The 21,300-nt window shown below is 43.6% G+C and overlaps 1 protein-coding gene across 1 annotated transcript in view; it reads right to left on the bottom strand.

The window, feature by feature from the left end:
• The window catches only part of LOC311012990 (tomoregulin-1-like), an 83,915-nt gene that overhangs the window by 36,265 nt on the left and 26,350 nt on the right, over positions 1-21,300 (bottom strand). The window contains exons 2-3 of the mRNA XM_084008848.1: positions 7,580-7,689; positions 411-540 (exon numbers count right to left, since the gene is read on the bottom strand). Coding sequence (XP_083864974.1) covers positions 411-540; positions 7,580-7,689 — 240 coding nt within the window. The remainder of the gene's footprint in view (positions 1-410; positions 541-7,579; positions 7,690-21,300) is intronic.

Below are 21,300 nucleotides of genomic sequence, written 5' to 3'. Positions count from 1 at the left end.
TGCAATCTACACCATCAAACTACATTTTATTTTTTCTGGTAATGAGGTTGAACTGGTTCTTTGATAGCAGCTGCAAGTCTCTGATTGGTGCCTGATCGGAAGTGTTATCTCAACAGGTCCACTTGATAATTAGTACTGCAGCATTAGATGGAAGAGAGAGCTGCCATGCTCGGACAAACGGAAGCGTTTTTTTTACAGTTTTTTACGAGGCGGCGGGTGAATTATTTCCTCGGGCGACACTTAAAGAACATTTTAAATGACTGAAACCTTTAGAGACGCTGACTGATGTCCTCGCATACTCCTCCGCTGGTCGATATCAATAAATGTAATTCACTTTTTGGTGAACTCCCCTGACCTCAATCAATCAGGTTTCCACTGAGTTGACCCGGCACATTTCCTGGCAGACTCACCGGTGGAGCAGGGCCCGTCCGACAACCGGGAGATGAGTCTCTGCTGTTTGCAGGATGCCTGTCGCCTGTAGCACTCGTTCTGGTAGGTGTCCCCGTTGGAGCCGCACACGGGGATGTAGTTCTTGTGACACTGGAAATCAAACACAATCGAATGTTAATTAGGTCTCGATGTGACCGCTGGACATGAAACAATGGACAAACTCCACACCAGCTTAGAGCGGAATAGACCAGACTTTCTACCGTTTTATTCAAGAGAAGTTCTCAGATTGTGTTAATGTTAGAATTCAATAGAGGATGATGTTCTACTCTGATGATGGAGACTGAATTAAGTCGGCTAAGATCCTACAGGTACGGATGCACCATATGTTGTTGCATCGACACTGTCATGTGTGCGCCTGTAATGGTCGCATGGCAGGACATGTCATGTTGGCATATAAAGAGAAACTCAGCACACTACAACCATTTAGCTGCTTGATACATAGGAGGACAACTCCCAGGATTCTCATTTTCCAGACCAATCCAGTCTTTAGAATTCATGACCTACAGTCTAGTTCTGCCCGCCAGTTTCATGATGAACACTTTATATTTTTACTCTGTGTGGGAGGAGCCTCACCCCAGCCAGATCATATGCACGGTCTGACTCGGGAACCACCTTCAAACAGGGTTCCCGAGTCAGACCGGGCATGATGGGAAACGTCTGGCTGTCACCTCATCTAAGAGCTGATTGGCTCAGTTTTACCAACAAAAGCCACGTTAGAAACTGCAAATTTCCTGTGTGATTCTAATATGTAGCACTAGATTGTAGTCTGTCAGTCTCAAGTTGTTCAATAAAAGTTGACTCTGTTAATAAACATATATTTTTTGGTTAATGATAATAACATTAATTATTATAATAACAATAATAATAAGGGACCATTCAGTATTTATAGCATGGGAGGGGGGAGGGGGTTATGTTTTAATATTCTTTGTTGAGGGGTGGGTCACCCAACAATATTTAGGCTGGTACTGTGATATTTCCCCCTTAATAGCCAGCAATTCATGAATACTGGATTCATACTTTGTTAGAGCCAAAATGCATTTTTGTTTGTTTTTATTTAATGAATCATCTGGCTTTGCCAGGAAACAACAAGATCAGGTGGTTGCTATGTGACCTGTCAATCACCTGTGGTTGCCATGGGAACCTACTTATTTGAAGCAGTGATTGAAGCAGGTGGGGTGCTTCGAGTTGGAGGACAAACAGTTTTGGACCGTGTTAAGTGTTCCGTATCACGCAGGTCGGGATTCATTGTTTAAGTTAAGAGTTTTTGTTTCGTTGAGATTTTTGCTGTCAATAAATGGATTGACATATCCGATACGAATTATACAACTCTGGACATTGAATCAATACACATCACGCGTCAAACTTTGTTAAAGCCCTCGTTGCCCCTCGCAGTAGGGCACATATAGGTAAATGTCCCTACACTAATGTTTCAGACATACTAAGAAGTATCACATAGTGTTGTTGTAAATATGTTGGTGAGGAGTTTTGGCCAATGCTAGCAAAAATGCTAGGCAAACCAAGAGAGTTATCACAGTAAACAGCCCAGTTATCTCCAACAACAATGGATCCAACTAGCACGTAAACATGTTGATGAAGTTCACAATGCTTCATGTAGACAGTTTTGCTGTCTTTTAGGGGTGAAGTTAGATTGTTCAGACGCTAGCTGCAGGTGTGCTAACGCTAGCTATGGCTGCTGTGAAGGATTTAACCATCATCGCTTGACTGATCAATGGTTGCAATTTGATCACTCACTCACTCACTCACTCAGCCACAGAGCATCCTAAAGGGCTGGCCCTCTACAGTCCAGCCAGAAACTTCCAGAAAACACTGAGAATGGGCCGCCCTCACGAGAACAAACTCATTGGAACCTCAGCTGAACCTACACAGGATGAAGTTATAAGCAGTAGGGTGACGAAAATCTAGTTAAACTAGAAAGTTAAACTAAAAAAAGAAAACAGTTGAGGAAATAAAAATAAAAAACCTGCACAGATATGAATTGTTGAGGAGCATCAAGAGTTTCATTCATTCTGCATGAAGGTTAGCGCAACATAACTTGACTCTGCTGTCAGATACAAACTGCAGCTGCCAGGGACACATATCAGTGTTCAGCAATCTATATTCTATTAACTCACAGCCATCAATCATTTAGCAAGAATCCCCTAGAGCCGACCTCTGCTCCATGACCTCTGCACAGCCAGCACACTCTGCAGCAACACACAGTTCACAACTCCTGTGAGCTTTATGGAAATGCATTAATTACAAAAGTATTGAGCAGCGATCAATCAGTGAATCCAGGTTTCAGAGCACACAGGGACAGATTCATGAGCTCAGTGAGGGTTTAAAAGATCAAGCAACAGGACGCCAGTTTGCTTGTTTTCGTCTTGTTCACGTCCAAAACTCCTGCTGAGGGAAGTTTTGTTTTCTTCAGAATAACGAAGTGAAGCGTTACTTCCAATTCTACACTTAAACATGTCCAAATAACATCTTCAAGGCATAAATATGGCATCGACCTTGTTGTTTGTACTACAGAGCCTCTATTGTTTAAACACTAGTCTCTGTACTTACTGTATGTGAGGTTCTATGGTAGAGCTCTGAGAGACCATTTCAATGTGCGTCTATTTGCATCTTTGCATGCAGTAGCACCGCGTGAAAAAGCAAGCAAAAGCAAAAGTTGTGTCTTGCAGACAGACGTAACAAAGCATGACTTCAGACTATTTACAAATCACCATCTTAGTTATTTCAGAATCCTTTTGATCTGTGTCTTGCAAGACACTGTTTGGTTTCCTGGTGAAGCTGGGATTTCCACATGTACAAAGGAGCAAGAGTAGTTATTTCAGTCATGATGGATGAAACCTAGGGATTACTCGTGCGGAAACACAAGGCAAAAATGATTTTTGTTGTTGTTATGAATACTGCATTAGAGATAGGGTAAGTAGCTTAGATATTCGGAGGGAGCTTTGAGTAGAGCCGCTCCTCCTTTAGGGTGAAAGGGGCCGGAACACGCTGGAGGGACTATGTGGTCTGGTCTGGGAATGCCTCGGGTTCCTCAGGAAGAGCTGGAAATCTTTTCCTGGAAGGGGGACGTCTGGAATACCCTGCTGACCCTGAGATCCCGATCCAGATAAGTGGAAAATGGATGGATGATGGATGGATGTACGGACAGACGGCTGGAAGGACGATTGGATGGATGGATGGATGGATGGATGGAAGGACGAATGGATGCATGGCTGGATGGATGGATAGATGGATGGATGGATGGATGGATGGATGGATGGATGGATGGATGGATGGATGGATGGATGGATGGATGGATGGAAGGACGATTGAATGGATGGATGGATGGATGGATGGATGGAAGGACGATTGAATGGATGGATGGATGGATGGCCGATTGGATGGATGGATGGATAGATAGATGGATGGATGGATAAATGGATGGATGGATGGATGGATGGATCATAAATATAATTATGATAATAAATAAAGATAATGAAACAGTGAAGACGGTGAGGAAAGCAACATTTTGAGCTTCTCACATCCGGACTCTGGGCAATGATAACATATTAAAAAGTGAGGGAATTTCCAGATCATACCCAGTCAAAATGATGTAAAGCAAAGGAAAGGAAGAAGAAGAAGGCATCAAAGTCAAGTTACATTATTATTGACCGCATGTGTCGTGAATCTTCACTGGGAGATTAAAGTGAATTGCTAAAGATTCAATGACGGGACGTCTCCTGCTGAAGGTTTAAGGACTGTGCTGCAGCCTGTCCTCTGCTCGTCTTCTTCCTGCAGTGGGATATGAGATGCAATAAATCTGCTGGCCGCTGCTTCAGTATTCAGCCGCCGTCTGGCCCAGGCAGCTGTGAAACTCCCCTGATCAGGTTGAACAGCTACGGCCTGTTTGTGTGGACACAAGACACGGACGTGGGTTTTGCTTTCAGATCACAGAGTGGCGGTTTAGATTCACACTGTGGGTCTTCAGTGTGAATCATGAGGGACCAGGCGCCGCCCTTTACGCCATCATGTTGTTTGGATAAATATGCAATAAAATAAATAAAATAAAAAAAACAACCTGCTGACTAGAGAGCTATAACATTTCCGTTTTATATCACAACAGCATGCTATGTTTCCTGATGTGACTGAAGGAACTAACACATGAATTCATAGACTAATGAATATGAGCAATAGAAGTCGAGGAACTGCACCTTCTCGGTCATAAACAGTGATAAACAGACAACCACTCTACCCTTATAGTACAAGAGAAGTTATGGTTATTGTGTGGCTGCTGCGTTTTACTCACATTTTAATGAGGAGCAGGGACATTATCGGAAAGTGAAGGAATATACACATAATATATAAATGGAAACTGAAAATTACCTTCAGTAGAATTACAAAACAAAGGTTTACATTGCATCTCTATTTGTGTTATATTATACCATTATTATGGATGATATGGATAATAACATAATGTCTAATGTATTCAGCTACAGGCTTGTTTATCTTCTGCGTTTCTGGTGACTTGGCACCATATTATCGTAGTTGACAGAGTTGGTAGAGCAGGCTGCTACTGGTTCTGTCTCGTTGCTGGTCGACTTTTCTCAGCTTCAATCTTGAATTTTAAAGTTCCCATAGTATACTGTTTTCATCAATTCCACACAGCTGTCAGGAGCCAACAACACTGTATTCGATATGCATTGCCCCAAACCCATCTGTGGTCCTAAAGTTCAGCTGTCTAAAAGTTGCTCAAATGACCTCTGCTGAGAACAGGCTGTTTCTGTGTCTGCACCTTTAAATGCTAATGAGCTCCGGCTGTCATCGCCTACTTGGAGAGAGACGGAGACGATGTCGCTTACACTAGCGGTAGCATGTACCAATGTTTACGTGGATGTATCGCTATGGCTCCTATGTGTCTCAGGTGAAGTTGCTGGGTCCCGTATGGTTCGGACAGATCCTTTAACGAGGGTCAGTGTCGAGGCAAAGCCAGCTTTGTACTGACCCTCGTTACTGAAGAGGTCCGATGTGAAGTGGTTAGCACACACATACAAGCTAACACGGACCGTAGCTGTAAAAATGAAACGCAAGAGACCAGACCCGGACCGTCCGACCGGAGGCAGCAGTGAAGACGCACCAGAGCGCATGAGACAGAGGGAGGATTGTCTCCAGCTTCACCTGCACAGGGATTTATTCACGGAGCACCAGCCGGATCACCCAGCTTCATGACCGGTAAGTTGGGCTGCACTCTCCGTGCACGCTGTGGGTCCATGCTCTCCGTGCGTGCTCTCAGTGCACGCTATGGGTCTGTCGGTCGCGCTCTCCCTCACTGTCTGTCCGTGATGTCGGTCCACACTCTCCGTGCGCGCTGTGGGTCCGTGCGTGCTGTCGGCCCGGGCTGTCAGTCCTGCTGTCGGTCTGTCCGTGCTCTCCGTCAGCACTCTCCGTGGGTCTCTCTGGTTGGCGCTGCCTGTCCGCTTTCTCCGTCTGCGCTGTCGGCTCTCAGCGCTGTGTTGCTAAACGCCCCCCTTTCGGATCTCCTATCATCGTGCAGAGGAGTTCGGGCTTATGCAATGACTCCTTTCGTTACGTAAAGAAAGGAGCTGAGTCTGAACAGCCTGAAGGAGCCCCGTTTTACCAGAGGGTGGGCTGCAGAGACCATGCAGGAATTGCTTGTTTTCCTCATCCTGGGAGTTGGCAGGCTCAGGGAGGACCAGTTTATAGGTGTAGAGACAACCTGTTTTTCATAATATGGCCCCTTTAAGAGATTGGCCACAGGGCCATTTGTGTTTATTTGCATCGTCCGGGTTGGACTCTACGTAGACACCATCAATGTTTCATCAATCACGACTGAAATAACCATTATTGCTTCATATAACATCACCTGGAGGTGCTCGTAGAATTTCATATTACCTGGACATACAACGGTATGCAGCAAAATCAAACAACTTTGTTGTGATTTAACTGCGATAAAAGGAAAAAAATGATGCCGAAGTAATGACATAATGGCGATGTAAAAAAAATATCATGCTTTGTTAGGTCTGTCCGCAAAACGATTAGCAAACAACTTTTAAAAAACTTGTTTTCTGAATGGAGTTCTGATCGATCAGGGGTGTATTTCAGAATGGCGGTTTTGCTAAAACTTCTTAACTAATTCAGAATAGCTGTTCTGGAACTGAAAACTCAGAGTTGCTGGTCTCAGAGTTGGTTGACTCCGAGTTGAGGGTTAGGTTCAGAGTTTGTTGAGCCTGCATTCTGGAATACACCTCAGAGGTAGGCCACGTAAACACTTAAAATAACGCCATCTCAGCATAAATACAGCAGCGACCTTGTTTGTACCACAGACAGTCTCTGGTTTGTACTCGTAGTTCTGTTCAGTCTCTCTATGAAATGTAAGATATGATCGTAGAGCTGCAGTCCACAGATTGTTCACGGTGTGAACACGGCTGCCTGTGACTCTGAAGTACTCTGATTCTGGTATGTTTTCAGTATTTTTAAAGGTAACTCTTTATCATATTTGATGTGTTTGGCCATCCCAAATATGATCAAAAGCATAAGAGCGGGAAACTCATATATATTCAACTTTTTAAAGATGGACTCAATCTCCAGTTTCCAGTCTTCAATCCAACATGATCTTCATTTAGTCAATTATGGCCCATTCAGAGACAAATAAACCATCAATCAGGGTATGCTTTAGGGCGGGGCTACCTTGTTTGGTCTGGGAGTGTCTTTAACCCTTTCACAGTGTGTTTTCACTTCATGAAAGTTAATAGTAACATTTTGGTCCCGTAAAAATGTCTTATTCAGCATTAAGTTGTACTTAGTTCCATGCTCACATGTCACTTCTGGCTATGGCCAAAAACCAAGATGGCAACAAACCGAAAACAAGATGGGTACTGCCAAAAACCAAAATGGCAACTTGAAAACATGATGGCTCTAAAACAAGAAGGCCAAACAGCCCTGATGGCGACTGCGTAAAATCAAAAAGGTGAGGAAAATAGGATAGGAAAAAACCTATCGAGTGATTTAAGTCTTTAGTGGAACCAATGGGCTGGAAGCTGAAAGCCACAGAGTTGTGGATGATAACACAAAATAAACAGAAGAGCAGAAGCCTCGAGAGGAGGATACGTTTTCCTACCCGGAACTGGCAGACACATTTGAGCTGTGCTCCGTCGTCTCTGCAGACGCCTCCGAATCGACAGGTGGAGTCATCACAAACCCTCAGGTCGCTTTTCTTCTCTGACAGATCTACAACACAGAGAGGCAAACAAAGGGTCACGCGGAGGGTTAAATGAAAAGGCAGACGATGAGCAGGTAGATCAATATCAGACCGAGAACGCCTCCACAAGTAGCAGCAGTAAATTCTGACCCCCCCCCCCCCGATCGCACATCCACTCTGAATAAAAGCCAGACAGCTTTATGAGTTTATGAACAATAAAAGCAGACGGAGAGCAGAGCTGCAGGGAGAAATATGGACACATTTCCCAGCAAAGCACAAGCGAGGAGGCAATTGTTTATCAGCCGGAGCAATAAAGCTTCACCTGAACCAACAGGTGTGTTTACACCGGGGAAATAACAGGAACTTTTCTGAATCATTAATGAGCCCGTTTTCATCCCTGAGCCTGTCGCCTGGGGCCGATCATCCATTATGATAATGTATCAATAGAATCGTATCGTGATAAGATGATATATCGAGATATTGTGATACACTAATTCATCGTCTCTCTGAACCGTTGGGTTTACGAGAATGAAATCAAACTATTGCGTTAATCTGATTAGCTGCAACAGTCAAAACAAATAAACCATGAACATGATAGACAGATACATCAATAATGAATACTATCCTACACTAGTTGAGTGCATGCAGGTAAAAATAGTGTAATAGTGTAGAGATGGAAATATGTATTCCTTTTTCCCTCTATGATTTCACGTGAAACTGAGCTTAAGGTAGACAGAGACAGGACCGGTATCTTACAGGAGGGGAGACAGTGAGACAGGACCGGTATCTTACAGGAGGGGAGACAGTGAGACAGGACCGGTATCTTACAGGAGGGGAGACAGTGAGACAGGACCGGTATCTTACAGGAGGGGAGACAGTGAGACAGGACCGGTATCTTACAGGAGGGGAGACAGTGAGACAGGACCGGTATCTTACAGGAGGGGAGACAGTGAGACAGGACCGGTATCTTACAGGAGGGGAGACAGTGAGACAGGACCGGTATCTTACAGGAGGGGAGACAGTGAGACAGGACCGGTATCTTACAGGAGGGGAGACAGTGAGACAGGACCGGTATCTTACAGGAGGGGAGACAGTGAGACAGGACCGGTATCTTACAGGAGGGGAGACAGTGAGACAGGACCGGTATCTTACAGGAGGGGAGACAGTGAGACAGGACCGGTATCTTACAGGAGGGGAGACAGTGAGACAGGACCGGTATCTTACAGGAGGGGAGACAGTGAGACAGGACCGGTATCTTACAGGAGGGGAGACAGTGAGACAGGACCGGTATCTTACAGGAGGGGAGACAGTGAGACAGGACCGGTATCTTACAGGAGGGGAGACAGTGAGACAGGACCGGTATCTTACGGGAGGGGAGACAGTGAGACAGGACCGGTATCTTACAGGAGGGGAGACAGTGAGACAGGACCGGTATCTTACGGTGTGAGGGGAGACAGTGAGACAGGACCGGTATCTTACGGTGTGAGGGGAGACAGTGAGACAGGACCGGTATCTTACAGGAGGGGAGACAGTGAGACAGGACCGGTATCTTACAGGAGGGGAGACAGTGAGACAGGACCGGTATCTTACAGGAGGGGAGACAGTGAGACAGGACCGGTATCTTACAGGAGGGGAGACAGTGAGACAGGACCGGTATCTTACAGGAGGGGAGACAGTGAGACAGGACCGGTATCTTACGGTGCGAGGGGAGACAGTGAGACAGGACCGGTATCTTACAGGAGGGGAGACAGTGAGACAGGACCGGTATCTTACAGGAGGGGAGACAGTGAGACAGGACTGGTATCTTACGGTGTGAGGGGAGACAGTGAGACAGGACCGGTATCTTACGGTGTGAGGGGAGACAGTGAGACAGGACCGGTATCTTACAGGAGGGGAGACAGTGAGACAGGACTGGTATCTTACGGTGTGAGGGGAGACAGTGAGACAGGACCGGTATCTTACAGGAGGGGAGACAGTGAGACAGGACCGGTGTCTTACAGGAGGGGAGACAGTGAGACAGGACCGGTATCTTACAGGAGGGGAGACAGTGAGACAGGACTGGTATCTTACGGTGTGAGGGGAGACAGTGAGACAGGTCCGGTATCTTACAGTGTGAGGGGAGACAGTGAGACAGGACCGGTGTTTTACAGGAGGGGAGACAGTGAGACAGGACCGGTATCTTACGGTGTGAGGGGAGACAGGTGTTACAACAACTTTCTGAGCGGTCGACAATTGTCTACATTTCTGACACTCAAGTCACTCCGCCTGATTACTTTTTCCCAGCCCCAAAGAAGAGACCAGAGTGAGAGCCAATCAGAGATGAAGGCCCACCTAGACCTTGGCCTCTGATTGGCTCAGACCGTGGTGATTCATCTCTGTATGCTGTGGAAAAAAAACATTACGCTACACACATAAACAGACCAGCTGAATGGAGCACCGGTGCGACCAAGGAACATATTTAGCTGCACTTCACTGATTTTTGGTTGCATGTGCGCCTAAAATGGTCGCACTCAAAACCGGTCCGTGTGGAACAATGATCCCTGCTGAGCAGCCGCATTATTGCAGAGATAGGAATTTAATGAAGCTTCGAGGCAGAGTTTTTGCCTCAAGCATTTTTTGTAATGGTTTCAGCCTTCACGGTACAACTATGTAGCTGCTCAAGGACGAAATTTTGATTTCAGAGGTGGGGGGGACACAAGTATTTTTAATAAAACTCTTAACTCTTTCAGTTCACTGTGTTTTCTAGTAGTTCTTCTAGTTTTCTATTGCTACTTTTAAGTTTACTGTTCCCTTTTTTGGATTGACTGGTTGTAAATCATGTAGCAAAACATTATCACCCAATTCTAATCCAATCTAATAATAACAACAATAATAATGATATAATTTTATTGATCAGATTATTGAGAGCTTTGTAGATGATGAGGAGGATCTTGAAGTGGATATGCTGCTTTATTGGGAGCCAGTGAAGGTGTTGCAGGATGGGTGTAACGCATTTCTTTGAGTAACTCAGACTTTGACTTCTAAAGAAGTCTCTTATGTCCACTTTTCTTTTTTTAGACATCCTGGCTACGTCTAATTAGCCTACCAAACACACATACGCACACGGACACCGATTAAAACGTAAATGTAAATGAAACCTCTGATATTACAATCCTTCGAGCTGACGTCAGGCAGAACAAACTCCCAACGCACAGTAGCGGACTCCTGTAGGACTCCTGACCGCAGACTAGCAGACCGTCGGTGTGCAAGATGGAGTGACAGCGGGGACGGCCAATCACACAAGAAACGGCAGAGCCAATCGAGGAGCTTGTGGGCGGTCTAAACTAAGGGAAGGCTTCAGTTTGATCGGCCGTTTTCCGCTTGGTCCTAGCGCTTGACGCGTCTGTTTACTATAGCGTAACATTGTTTTTGGACGGTAAAAAGTGCAGGGGACCAAAAGGGCCTTTTGAAAAAGTGCAGGGGACATGTCCCCTGTGTCCCCCCCCCCCCCTAAATTACGTCCGTGTAGCTGCTTGATACGAAGGAAAACTCCCACAATTCTCATTTTCATGACTTATCCTCTATTAGTGATTAACGACCTCCAGGCACCAGTTTCATGATGAACTCTACATACTTCTATTCTGAGTGGGAGGAGCCTCTCCCCAGCAGATTCTTTCCCCACAAACTGACTTTGTCAGGTGGTCTTGGAAAGAGAGAGGAAGGCAGTATAACTAAATGAGGCTTCTCCATGTAGACTATTTATTTATTGAACTACCAGATATATCAGGTCATATATATCAAATACATTGTGATTTACAATTTTAACCTCGTCGCCCCACTTTCAGATTCGGATCACTGCTACACCATAAATAAACTTGTGAATTTATGTATTGTGTCTCTAAGAGCATTTTCTTATTTGGAAAAAGATCCTGGAACATAAACGATACTGGAGCTGCACACACACACACACACACACACACACACACACACACACACACACACACACACACACACACACACACACACACACAGTTCTGGCAGTGTGTAACTGGAGTCACGTCTTGTCTGATAATAACAGGCCTCCACGACTCAGAAATGCAGCCAACTTCAATTATCCACATTTTCTTTGAGATAAAAGCCACAGCCAGTGTGTATGTATGTGTGTGTGTGTGTGTGTGTGTGTGTGTGTGTGTGTGTGTGTGTGTGTGTGCTGGTGTCACACACCACAGCTGAGTGGGCTTTGAAGAGCCGTGTAATGGCCTGTAATTACCGTTTGCGGACCTCCCCTACTACTAAAAATGGCCGCCGCTGGCCACAGTAACAACCGTCCATGAAAAATGCCTACAGCTCAGACTCAGTGAAACCAGGACATCAGGAAAACTACACCTCAGATACTCAAGGAACAAGGGAATTAAATAATAATACACAAGGGTGGAAGGCGTAGCAACGCCACAAAGGAAAACATGTCTTTTCAGAGGTTTTAATTATTGATGCATTTAAAAGTTTGAAATTAAATCCCCCTTAAAAAATAAAAAGGTTTTTCCAATTTGTATTATATTACTCCAGGCAAATTTTCTCTTTGTTCTAGTAAAAATTTGATATTTATCCTCAGAAACTGTGTTGTTTTTACCAACGTTGGGATTTTCGATAAATATTTAACCAATGGGTTTTGTTTTCAACATTTGCGGGTAGCTAAAGTTATAAATAAGTAAATGTCAGAGATTCAGTGGAGTTGTAAACAGTATGAGTTCTCAGGAGGAAGAATTTGAATGTATTTTATGTTTGTTTGTATCTCTTTTTTTTCTTTTTTTGTTCCTGCATTATTAATTGAATGGACCAAACCGAATCAGGGAAAAAGTAAACAAAGATGAAAAATACAAACAGCAACGTTGGAGATGAAGCTTCAGAGCATTCATACGCAAAATGATGAAAGGAGAAGGAAAAAAACAAAAGGTCAACAGATGTTCTGTTCATTTTTAACACACATTTTAGCAATTTAAAATCATTGAAAAATGACACATGAACCCAGTGTAGGAGGAGAGAAGTATGCATGGGATGTTTGCCCAAAATAATCAGATTACCAGCATCTGGAATAGGATTTTGATGTGAACTCCCTGAAAATGATGAAGTGTTCATTGAAGGACCAGACCAGTACATGACATCAGCCACCGAGCTTACATAAACCGCTACTATGTTTACCAAAGTTGCTTATTTTTTAGTTTGTTTGTTTAGTTTTGTCCATATTCAATAAAAGTTACGGAATGTAAAGTGTCAGCTCAATGTCTAGTTGATAAATCAGTTCTTGTACGGAACTATTTTTCCAGGCGTAATAACATTCATCATGCATTCAACATGTTGCACCTCAAACTGATAGAACTCAACCACTGGGACTTTTGGCCAATGGGATACAGCCAAGGGAACATGTGTTCCTTATACTGAGAGAGTGATTTGGTATCAGTACAGTAGAATGTTTTACAGCGTTTCAACATGAATGTCAGTGACCGGAGGTTAAAACAGGGAGGCTGAGCTCTACTAAAGTAAACGGATGCACACTGCATGTGTTGTGTTGAGGAACCTCTGCTCATGGAGAGAAGTTACAATTAGACTGGAAGGGATATTTAATCTGCCACTTTGTGGAGTTGACATAATAATAAATAATGATCAGCAATGTGGATACGATGACTGAAGTGAAGGCAAATAATAGAACAGCTCAGATCACTTGAAAATACATATTCACAATATGATATCCAGAATCTAAGAGGACATTTAGTCACGATAACTACGTAATATCGAGATACAGGCATTCATTCATATATTTGAAGCCGCTCTTCTTCATATTGATCGAGTGTGACAGCTGGACCCGCAAAGGGCTCCAAATCCTCAAATAATCCTCAACAAACACTTGTTCATGAGTTTGGTCATGCTTCACAACATGAATAACTTTATTTAAATCGCAACTTTAAAAACAGAGTTTTCAACAGTGAGGCCAAACAAAAGCAAGACAAAACTATGTGTTTTTGGCCAACACCATCTTGTTTCTTTACAACCAAGCCAGTGACACCAAAGAGTGCAGCCAAGTACAACCGAACACTGAATAAGACATTTTTAGGTGAAAACAAACTGAAAGAGTTGTAGCGACCTGTCAATCAAGGTAGCCCCGCCCTAAAGCATCCCCTGCTTTCTGGTCTTCTTGACTCTAAATGACCATCATTCACTAAACACAACACACCAGTTGTTATCTATGCATGTGATGGGAGAGTCTAGACTCCGAGCCGGCCCGCTGCTGCAGGACCTTCATGGCTAATTTAGTCCAACTAGCAGCCACATCCATCAGCAGCTCCGAGGCTGGAGGCCCACGAACACCGCTGAGCAACTCAGTGTGTGTGTGTGTTTGTGTGTATGTGCCATTTCCTGTTCGGTCTCAGAAAGTCACATTTTTGGGATTATGCAGCGACAATAATGAAAGCAAACGAAAGCCTCTCTGCTGCGTTTGGACCAGAGGAAACGGGGAAATGTGTTATCTGGCTCGGCTGATTTGTTCAATGCCGGCCATGTTGTGTTCAGGTTCCTCGTCCTCATACATTTTACAACAGAAACAGGGATTTGAAAATGCACATAATTCCCTCTTTTGGATCGGAGCAGAACTAAAGAAGCTGACGGAGCGTGGCAGCAGTCGCCGCCCGGAGGAACATCCACCTCCTAAATCCCCCGAGCCCGGTCCGGTCGCCATGGCCACCCACCCCGGCTCGTTATCTAACCCCACCCCCCCAGGAAAGGCAGACGTCAATACCGCATCTTCTGTCTGCTGCTCTGATCCCCTCAGTTCTCCACATCCTTTAACCATTTCACTGCTGAGTTTCTGTTTCAAAAGGTGTCATCTGCTGCTTCCACTGCAGTGATACAAGACATCAATTCATAATCAAAGTTACTGACCAAACAAGCTCCGTTACAGATCAACAATAACATCTGTTGAAGTTTGAAGACAGCCTTCCAAGACTCCAAACTATGACATGTTGGTTGCCTCGGCTACCAATTATTTTAATCATCAATCTATGGATTATTTCTTCAAAGCCAGACGGATGTGATGCTGATGTTTAAAAGATAATCAGCAAATACTCAGATGGCAGACCATGGAATCACTTTCTAACCTGACTCTTTGATTTGAACATAACTTTATCACCAGTCCTCTGAAAAAGCATCTATTTGCAGCTGATAGACATTACCTGCACAGCTGTGAACTGAACGCACCCGTCCTGTGTGAAAGTCTTTCCTAATGTCTTGTATTTGTAAAGTATAAAAAAACAGCACATGCATATCACACAAATCAAGCTTCAAAGTGATAGTTCGAATTACTATTTTGATGTGTAATGATGGTGTGTTGCTTGATGGAAATATTTGCTTCCACTGAATGTTACTGGGTGCGGTTCACTTCAAGTCGGTGTTGAGTGTTTGAGCCCTCTAGACTTGTGGTTAGGGATGTGTGGACTGATCAGCTGCTGATCATGATCAGCTGATATCCAGTGAAAATATGCGATCGGAGTGTCTAACATTATGATGCATTATGAGGCTCTCATCAGTAACAAATACTATTGGCTGAAAATGATAACATTATCATGATGTGTTCAAGTGTATGTAGATATTAATACATGGATATAAACAGGATAGATAGATGAAATAGTCATTGGCTAGTAAAGTGATGAAGGTAGGACCTTCAGGAGGAAGGGAAAAGGCTGAAGTGGACCAGAAACAAAGCTGAGCCCTGGGGTGCAGTCGAATAGTCAAAAAATAAGGTCCTAACTCCTATTCCTATCTCCTATTCCTTGACCTCTGGGGAAAACGTCACAGGGTTAAGGAAAGGCGATAGGAGAACACAAAAGGATTTAGGAATAGTCGACCGGAGACTCAGAGAATCCGACCGGACTTTCACTAAGCTACGTCATTATAACGTGGCCGCTGATGATTGACAGCTGATGATCGGCACCGGCGATTGACGTGCGTCTGCGCTGGATAAACTACAAAAATGAACTACAAAAAGCGCATCGTCCACTTCTCCACATGTTGGTTTTATAAACAGCTGGTCCACTGACTGGCTTCAGGTCCAGCAGCTCCTCCTTCCTGTTTGACCGTTTGCTGTATTTACATTTCATTTGTGGTTTTAGTTTCGTTTTTGTAAAGTTTGTAACATGATTGAAATAAATAAAAAAATACCAGTCAATTATTATCACTGTCCACACATTTATTATCACTATTCCAATTACTATATGTCTGCATGAAAGTAATTGTTAAATATGCAAATAGGCATATAGTTTGTTTTCATTAACGGCCGAGGTGTGCGGCACTTTAAATGTTGCTCTCGCAAAGAATTGTGGGTCGGCGTAATCTCCTTTCCTTTCGCATAGGAAGGTCCGTTGCATCCTATGCTAAAGGAGCTCAGAAAGGAAGCATTGGAGCTCCTTTCCTTTACATTTAGAGAATTAAACAGCTCTTATCATGGCGGCCACTTGTTTACTTCCGGGTCACTTCTTCAGTTAGGAACCTTCCTAAGCAAAAAAGACTATTCGACTGCACCCTGGTCCACTTAAAGAGGACTGGATGTGAAAATGACCTAAATGATGTGCAGGTCCCTTTGGTGTCCACCTGACGCTGCTTCAGATCAACAGCAGCATACCAGGACACCAGTACTTAACCTTTACATAGCCTTTGATCTCTGCAAAGGTCCAGACATCGTCTTCAACGGTGATCAGTTCTTCCTACTGTTTGAGTTGTTGCATAGAAGAACCTTTGTCCTTGAGACAGGTTGAAAGTAATGAAGATTCCTAGAGCCTGGCTAAGATCTTGTTGTCTTTAGTGAAGCGGTACAATAAGTGTGGATTCTGTCCCTGAAATGGCTGTTGCCGAATGTTTTATTATCCCCCCAATGCTATCACATAGTAGCCTGAACCAGATGGTTTATTATGCAGGACCATCTGAGAAGAAGAAGTCAGTGGAAACTCTCTGAAAAAGTACTATTCAGGTGACTGGATGAACCATCCGTCAGGGAATAGACAAGACATTGCTTCCATGGAGAAAAGCCTTCAGTGTCATTCTAATCTCTTACATCACCGGCTCATAGAACTGCATTCAAGCAAACTTCTTCAGGATTGTTATTTAGAAAAATGAGACTACATGTGAGAAGTGGACAAAGTCAGTTTTGCAAGAAAGGAAGTGGACAGTGGAGGAGCGGCACAAAGGCCGAACCAAGCAGTCTCCGAAATTACAAGGTCTGGTATTTAGACAATTTGGTACTGCCTCCCACGCTTTACCTCCTGTTGCCTAGCAACTTAATGTGGTGTACAAGAAAGAGCATCAAAGATGTAACGAATGTTATTTGATTAAAATGGAGCCAGAGATCGCATTATATTCCTGTGATTATATGGAGGATAATGCTTCATGATATATTTCAGGTTTAGAGAAATTAATCTGCTGGAGCTCCCGCTGCTGAGCCGCTCGAAGATGCCATGTTGATTAAAATCTAATCACCTCTGCAATGAATCTTGTGATAAGTTGGCCCTTGAAGGGTCCATCAGTTGGATCCTCTGAATCAGGTAAAGAGGGTCACATTTCTGGGCCTTCTGGGCCTTTGAGATGGGACGGCCTCGTCTCCGCCGCTCTTCAAATGCAGCCTTCGAAGGACGGATGCTGAATACTGGATATGTATGGTGATGAAGGTGCAGTGGTCTTGAGGGTCAGCCATCTTGTAAATTCCATCACATGAAACATGTTGAGATTCCCCTTCTGAGCTAGTTTCCAACGTTCATTTGAGGATCAGACGCAGACATCAACTCTTTGCTCGGGAAAAATATCCCCGCTGTCAAAGCGGAGAAAAAAACACGAGACAGAAGCTTTCATGTAACACACACGCCGATCTCCAGGGTGAGGTTTTCATTTCACAGAGAAGCGAAACCTTCTCAAGGACTGCTGTGGCGTATCGATCCGGTTTTCTAAAAGTGTTGAATTCATCCTCTGCAGAGACGTGAAATAGGAGAGGGAGGCGGCATGACAATCATGTAAAATACCGCCATCAGTGATGCATGATGGGACTTCAAATCCCCCATCGCGCTCAAAGACACAAATGTTCCACTCCACTGTGTAGTCGGTGGGGGGGGACGAGTGAATAAGACAAATATGAATTTGTGATCGCTTTCTTTGTGGTTTTCAACCCTCATGAATGTTCACTCACACTTCCATCAAGCTTAGAAGCTGCACATCACTATCTTCTTGTTCCGGCTCTCTGTTGAAGTTATGAGAGACGCCATGTTGGACTGCTTCTATAAAAGCTGGGGAAACAGAAGCTCATGGTCTTAAAACAAACTAAATCCTCCACCTGAACATTTTCCTTTTGTTTCACTGTGACTGTGGTTTCCTGCTGCGCTGCCTAATTTCTCCATCCGTGTCTGACTCGACCTGCCAGCACACGGGGCTGTTCACACCTGCTGAACACTCACAGGCCGCAGGCGAGCAAATGAAACGCACCCTAACATGCAGGAAAGCAGCATCCCATCGCTATGTTTGCTCCTGTCCCTTCACCCGACTCAATGAGACCACTGGGATGACGAGGGCTGGGTACCGTTCAATGTCACGTGTACCACCACGGAAAAGGATCTAAAGGATCTATCGCCATGTCTTAGTGCTGAGAGACAACAACAAAACAACCGTGTCCCTGAACATGAAACCAATAGATTGGATTTTGTGACGTTTTATCAAACTGTGGGCACTGGGCTGGATACACACACACACACACACACACACACACATAGAGGACAGACAGGTGGACAGACAGAGACAGGTGGACATACAGGTGGACAGACAGAGGACAGACAGGTGGACAGACATGTGGACAGAGAGAGACAGGTAGATAAACAGGTGGAAAGACAGAGGACAGACAGAGGACAGACAGCTGGAAAGACAGGTGAACAGACAGGTGGATGTGGAGAGACGGAGGACAGACAGGGGAAGGAAGGAGGATAGCCAGGTGGACAGAGAGAGGGCAGCCAGGTGGACAGACAGGTTACAGTAGTGAAGGACACACTATTGTAGCAACAGATTATCATTCTATCATCAAAAAACGGGTTGATCACGGTCTTATTGTTATTATTATTATTATTATTGTCTCTATGATAACAATGATGTATTGTTTAGCTATGGAGGTTTCCTTCATGTTAAATCCTTTCCTGTAACCAGCAGAGAATTGAATTTTGTGATGAAGCCTATTCCCAATGGTCCATCCCATCTAATGAAACGTCATCCGAGGATAGATCCTCTCTTGTTGATAAATCTCTAATTGACATTATAGATGCTAAATGCAACAATAAACATGTAATGCATTCTAGGAAAGAAGAAAAATGGTTCTTGGAGGAAAAGCTTTTTGGGATGGTTCTTTTACGGGCATTGACTGGCAGAGGCCACGGCTATATCAGTTCTGGATTAACAACACACATAAAGAAGTCCACATCAAATTCTACACCATAAAAGGGTCATGTTTTCTTTAAATAAGTGCTGTGTGGTGGATCAAGTTCATGCCGATGTGAAGAGTGACTTATGTGGATATAAAAAGAGACTGATAATAAATATTTGTAAAATCAACAGATAAATATTGGCTGTAAAATGTTAAATTTGAGAACTGAGTTTGGTGGGGGAATGAGTGTTTAATTAATTTATTTTGATGTTGCCAACATGTTTGTTAAAAATGAACTAATCATTTCATGGATCCCATAATAAAAGTAGTTTACATATAATAAGTTTTACATATAATACATATAATAAGAGTAAAATCTTATTTAAACATAGTTGGTCTACTAATTAGGTGATGAGATTTTGATTCACACAAAATATCGTCATGGCAACGGTATCGATACCCTGCGTGAGTAACGACGAAACAAAAGCAGCATCAGGATCCGATGCCATCGTCTTCTTCACGAAATGATGCTTTAGCGCTAAAAAGAAGTCCTGGAATATGAAGTTACTATTAAACGGTGGGATCTGTGCAATTATTTTAGCGTTCCTTTAAAACCTAAATATGCGTGGTAAAGACATCTGAATGTGAGAGTTAGTGGGGGTGAGGGCGTTGCAGACCTCAGAGATAAGCCATTTAAAATGTTTAAACCGTCTCCGACTACATTGCCAAGGACAAAGCGTTTCTCTAACATCTTTCTGTCTGAAGAGATGACAGTGTTCAACTCATCGTGGAATATAACTCTTTAAATGCAGGAAATCACACAGGAGTCTGGATTAAAGTCTCCACTCCACAATGGGGGGCTCTTTTGTTCCCGGTGGGCTCCTGGTGCTGATCTGCAAGGCTTCCAGAGTTTGGTGGGTTTCAGACATGTTGAAATGTGATGATGTATGTTCAGCCTAATGAAGACTAAACGCTGTGAGCTGCTCAGCTCCCGTTTGTTCCTGGATTCTATTTTAAACCTCCAGACCGCAGCAGCTGGATGAGTTCCTGTGTGAAGAGCTTTTCTCTGTTCTGCTCTGCTGTTTGAATAAAACATGCATCCCTGACCGCCTCCTGCTCCTCCCCACAGACCACGCAGGCACCCTGACGTCCATGAATATTTTGCTTTTTTTTAAATTTAGTTTGGGTTTTTACTTTCTTCATCCACAACCTTCAGTAAGTTTACTTGATATTTTATTAAGAGAAAACTACAGTACAGAGGCAAAGTAATTTTCAGTAGAGTGTTGAGATGAATCTTCAGGGATCCAAGAAGGAAAAGCAGCACAAATATCTGCAGGAAACATCATAAAGGCCAGAATTCACCCTCATTTTTCTCACTTATTCCCTTCTGATTCAACATTTTTACACAAAAATTGTGATATTTGGTAGGAGTGGGGGGGGGATTCAATACAGCATAGAATAACGATGTTCTGTGTGTTCTATCAATACAATGACAAGAAGTATGGATTTATGAAATAAACTATGAATACTGCAAATACAAGTTGAACCTTTCAGTAATGATTACTGGATTATTACTGGATTATAGATCATCTGGATGCCTTCTCAGACTCTTTGACTGGTTTTCCAGCAGAAGACAGGTTGTCTGACATTAATAAGATAACAATTATCAATGTGGTGAGTTTCTTGAGCCATACTCCCCCTACAGATCCAACTGTAAAGTTCCAGTGGACAGACATCTGCTTTATCATGTCCAGGGCACTCAAATGATTTTTGTGTTATAGCCCAACGTACTGACGATGTCCTTGTCATTGTAACACCAACGATATTATGACCGCTGACTTCCGTGCAATCAGACTGCTTTTTGCAACCAGTGGAGTCTCCCCCTGATGGCCATCAGAGAGAATGCAAGTTTAAGGCACTTCAGCTTTGGCTTCACTTTTCAGAACCGGTGGTTGCTGTCTGGACCCAAAGCTTAGCTAAGTTTGTGCTCCGTCAAAGTGTAAATGTCATATCACATAAAATATTACCAAAGGTCTTATTCATTTCTTATAACATTTGCTTGCTAAACTGTCAAAGAGCAACGTGGTTTGTGTATGCTGCTTCTGCTAACATGCTAATGTTGCTAAGGTGGATCAGTGGGATTTACATTATTAAATATTCCACTGAGAATGTTGCATCTATTTTTGCAGTCCTATGCCGACATCCTATAGCACAACAAATTTTGATC

The sequence above is a fragment of the Eutrigla gurnardus genome, assembly GCF_963514095.1.
Source record: "Eutrigla gurnardus genome assembly, chromosome: 4".
Lineage (NCBI taxonomy): Eukaryota > Metazoa > Chordata > Actinopteri > Perciformes > Triglidae > Eutrigla > Eutrigla gurnardus.
Note: the sequence above shows the minus strand (reverse complement) of the source record. Positions and strands in the feature narration are given on the sequence as shown.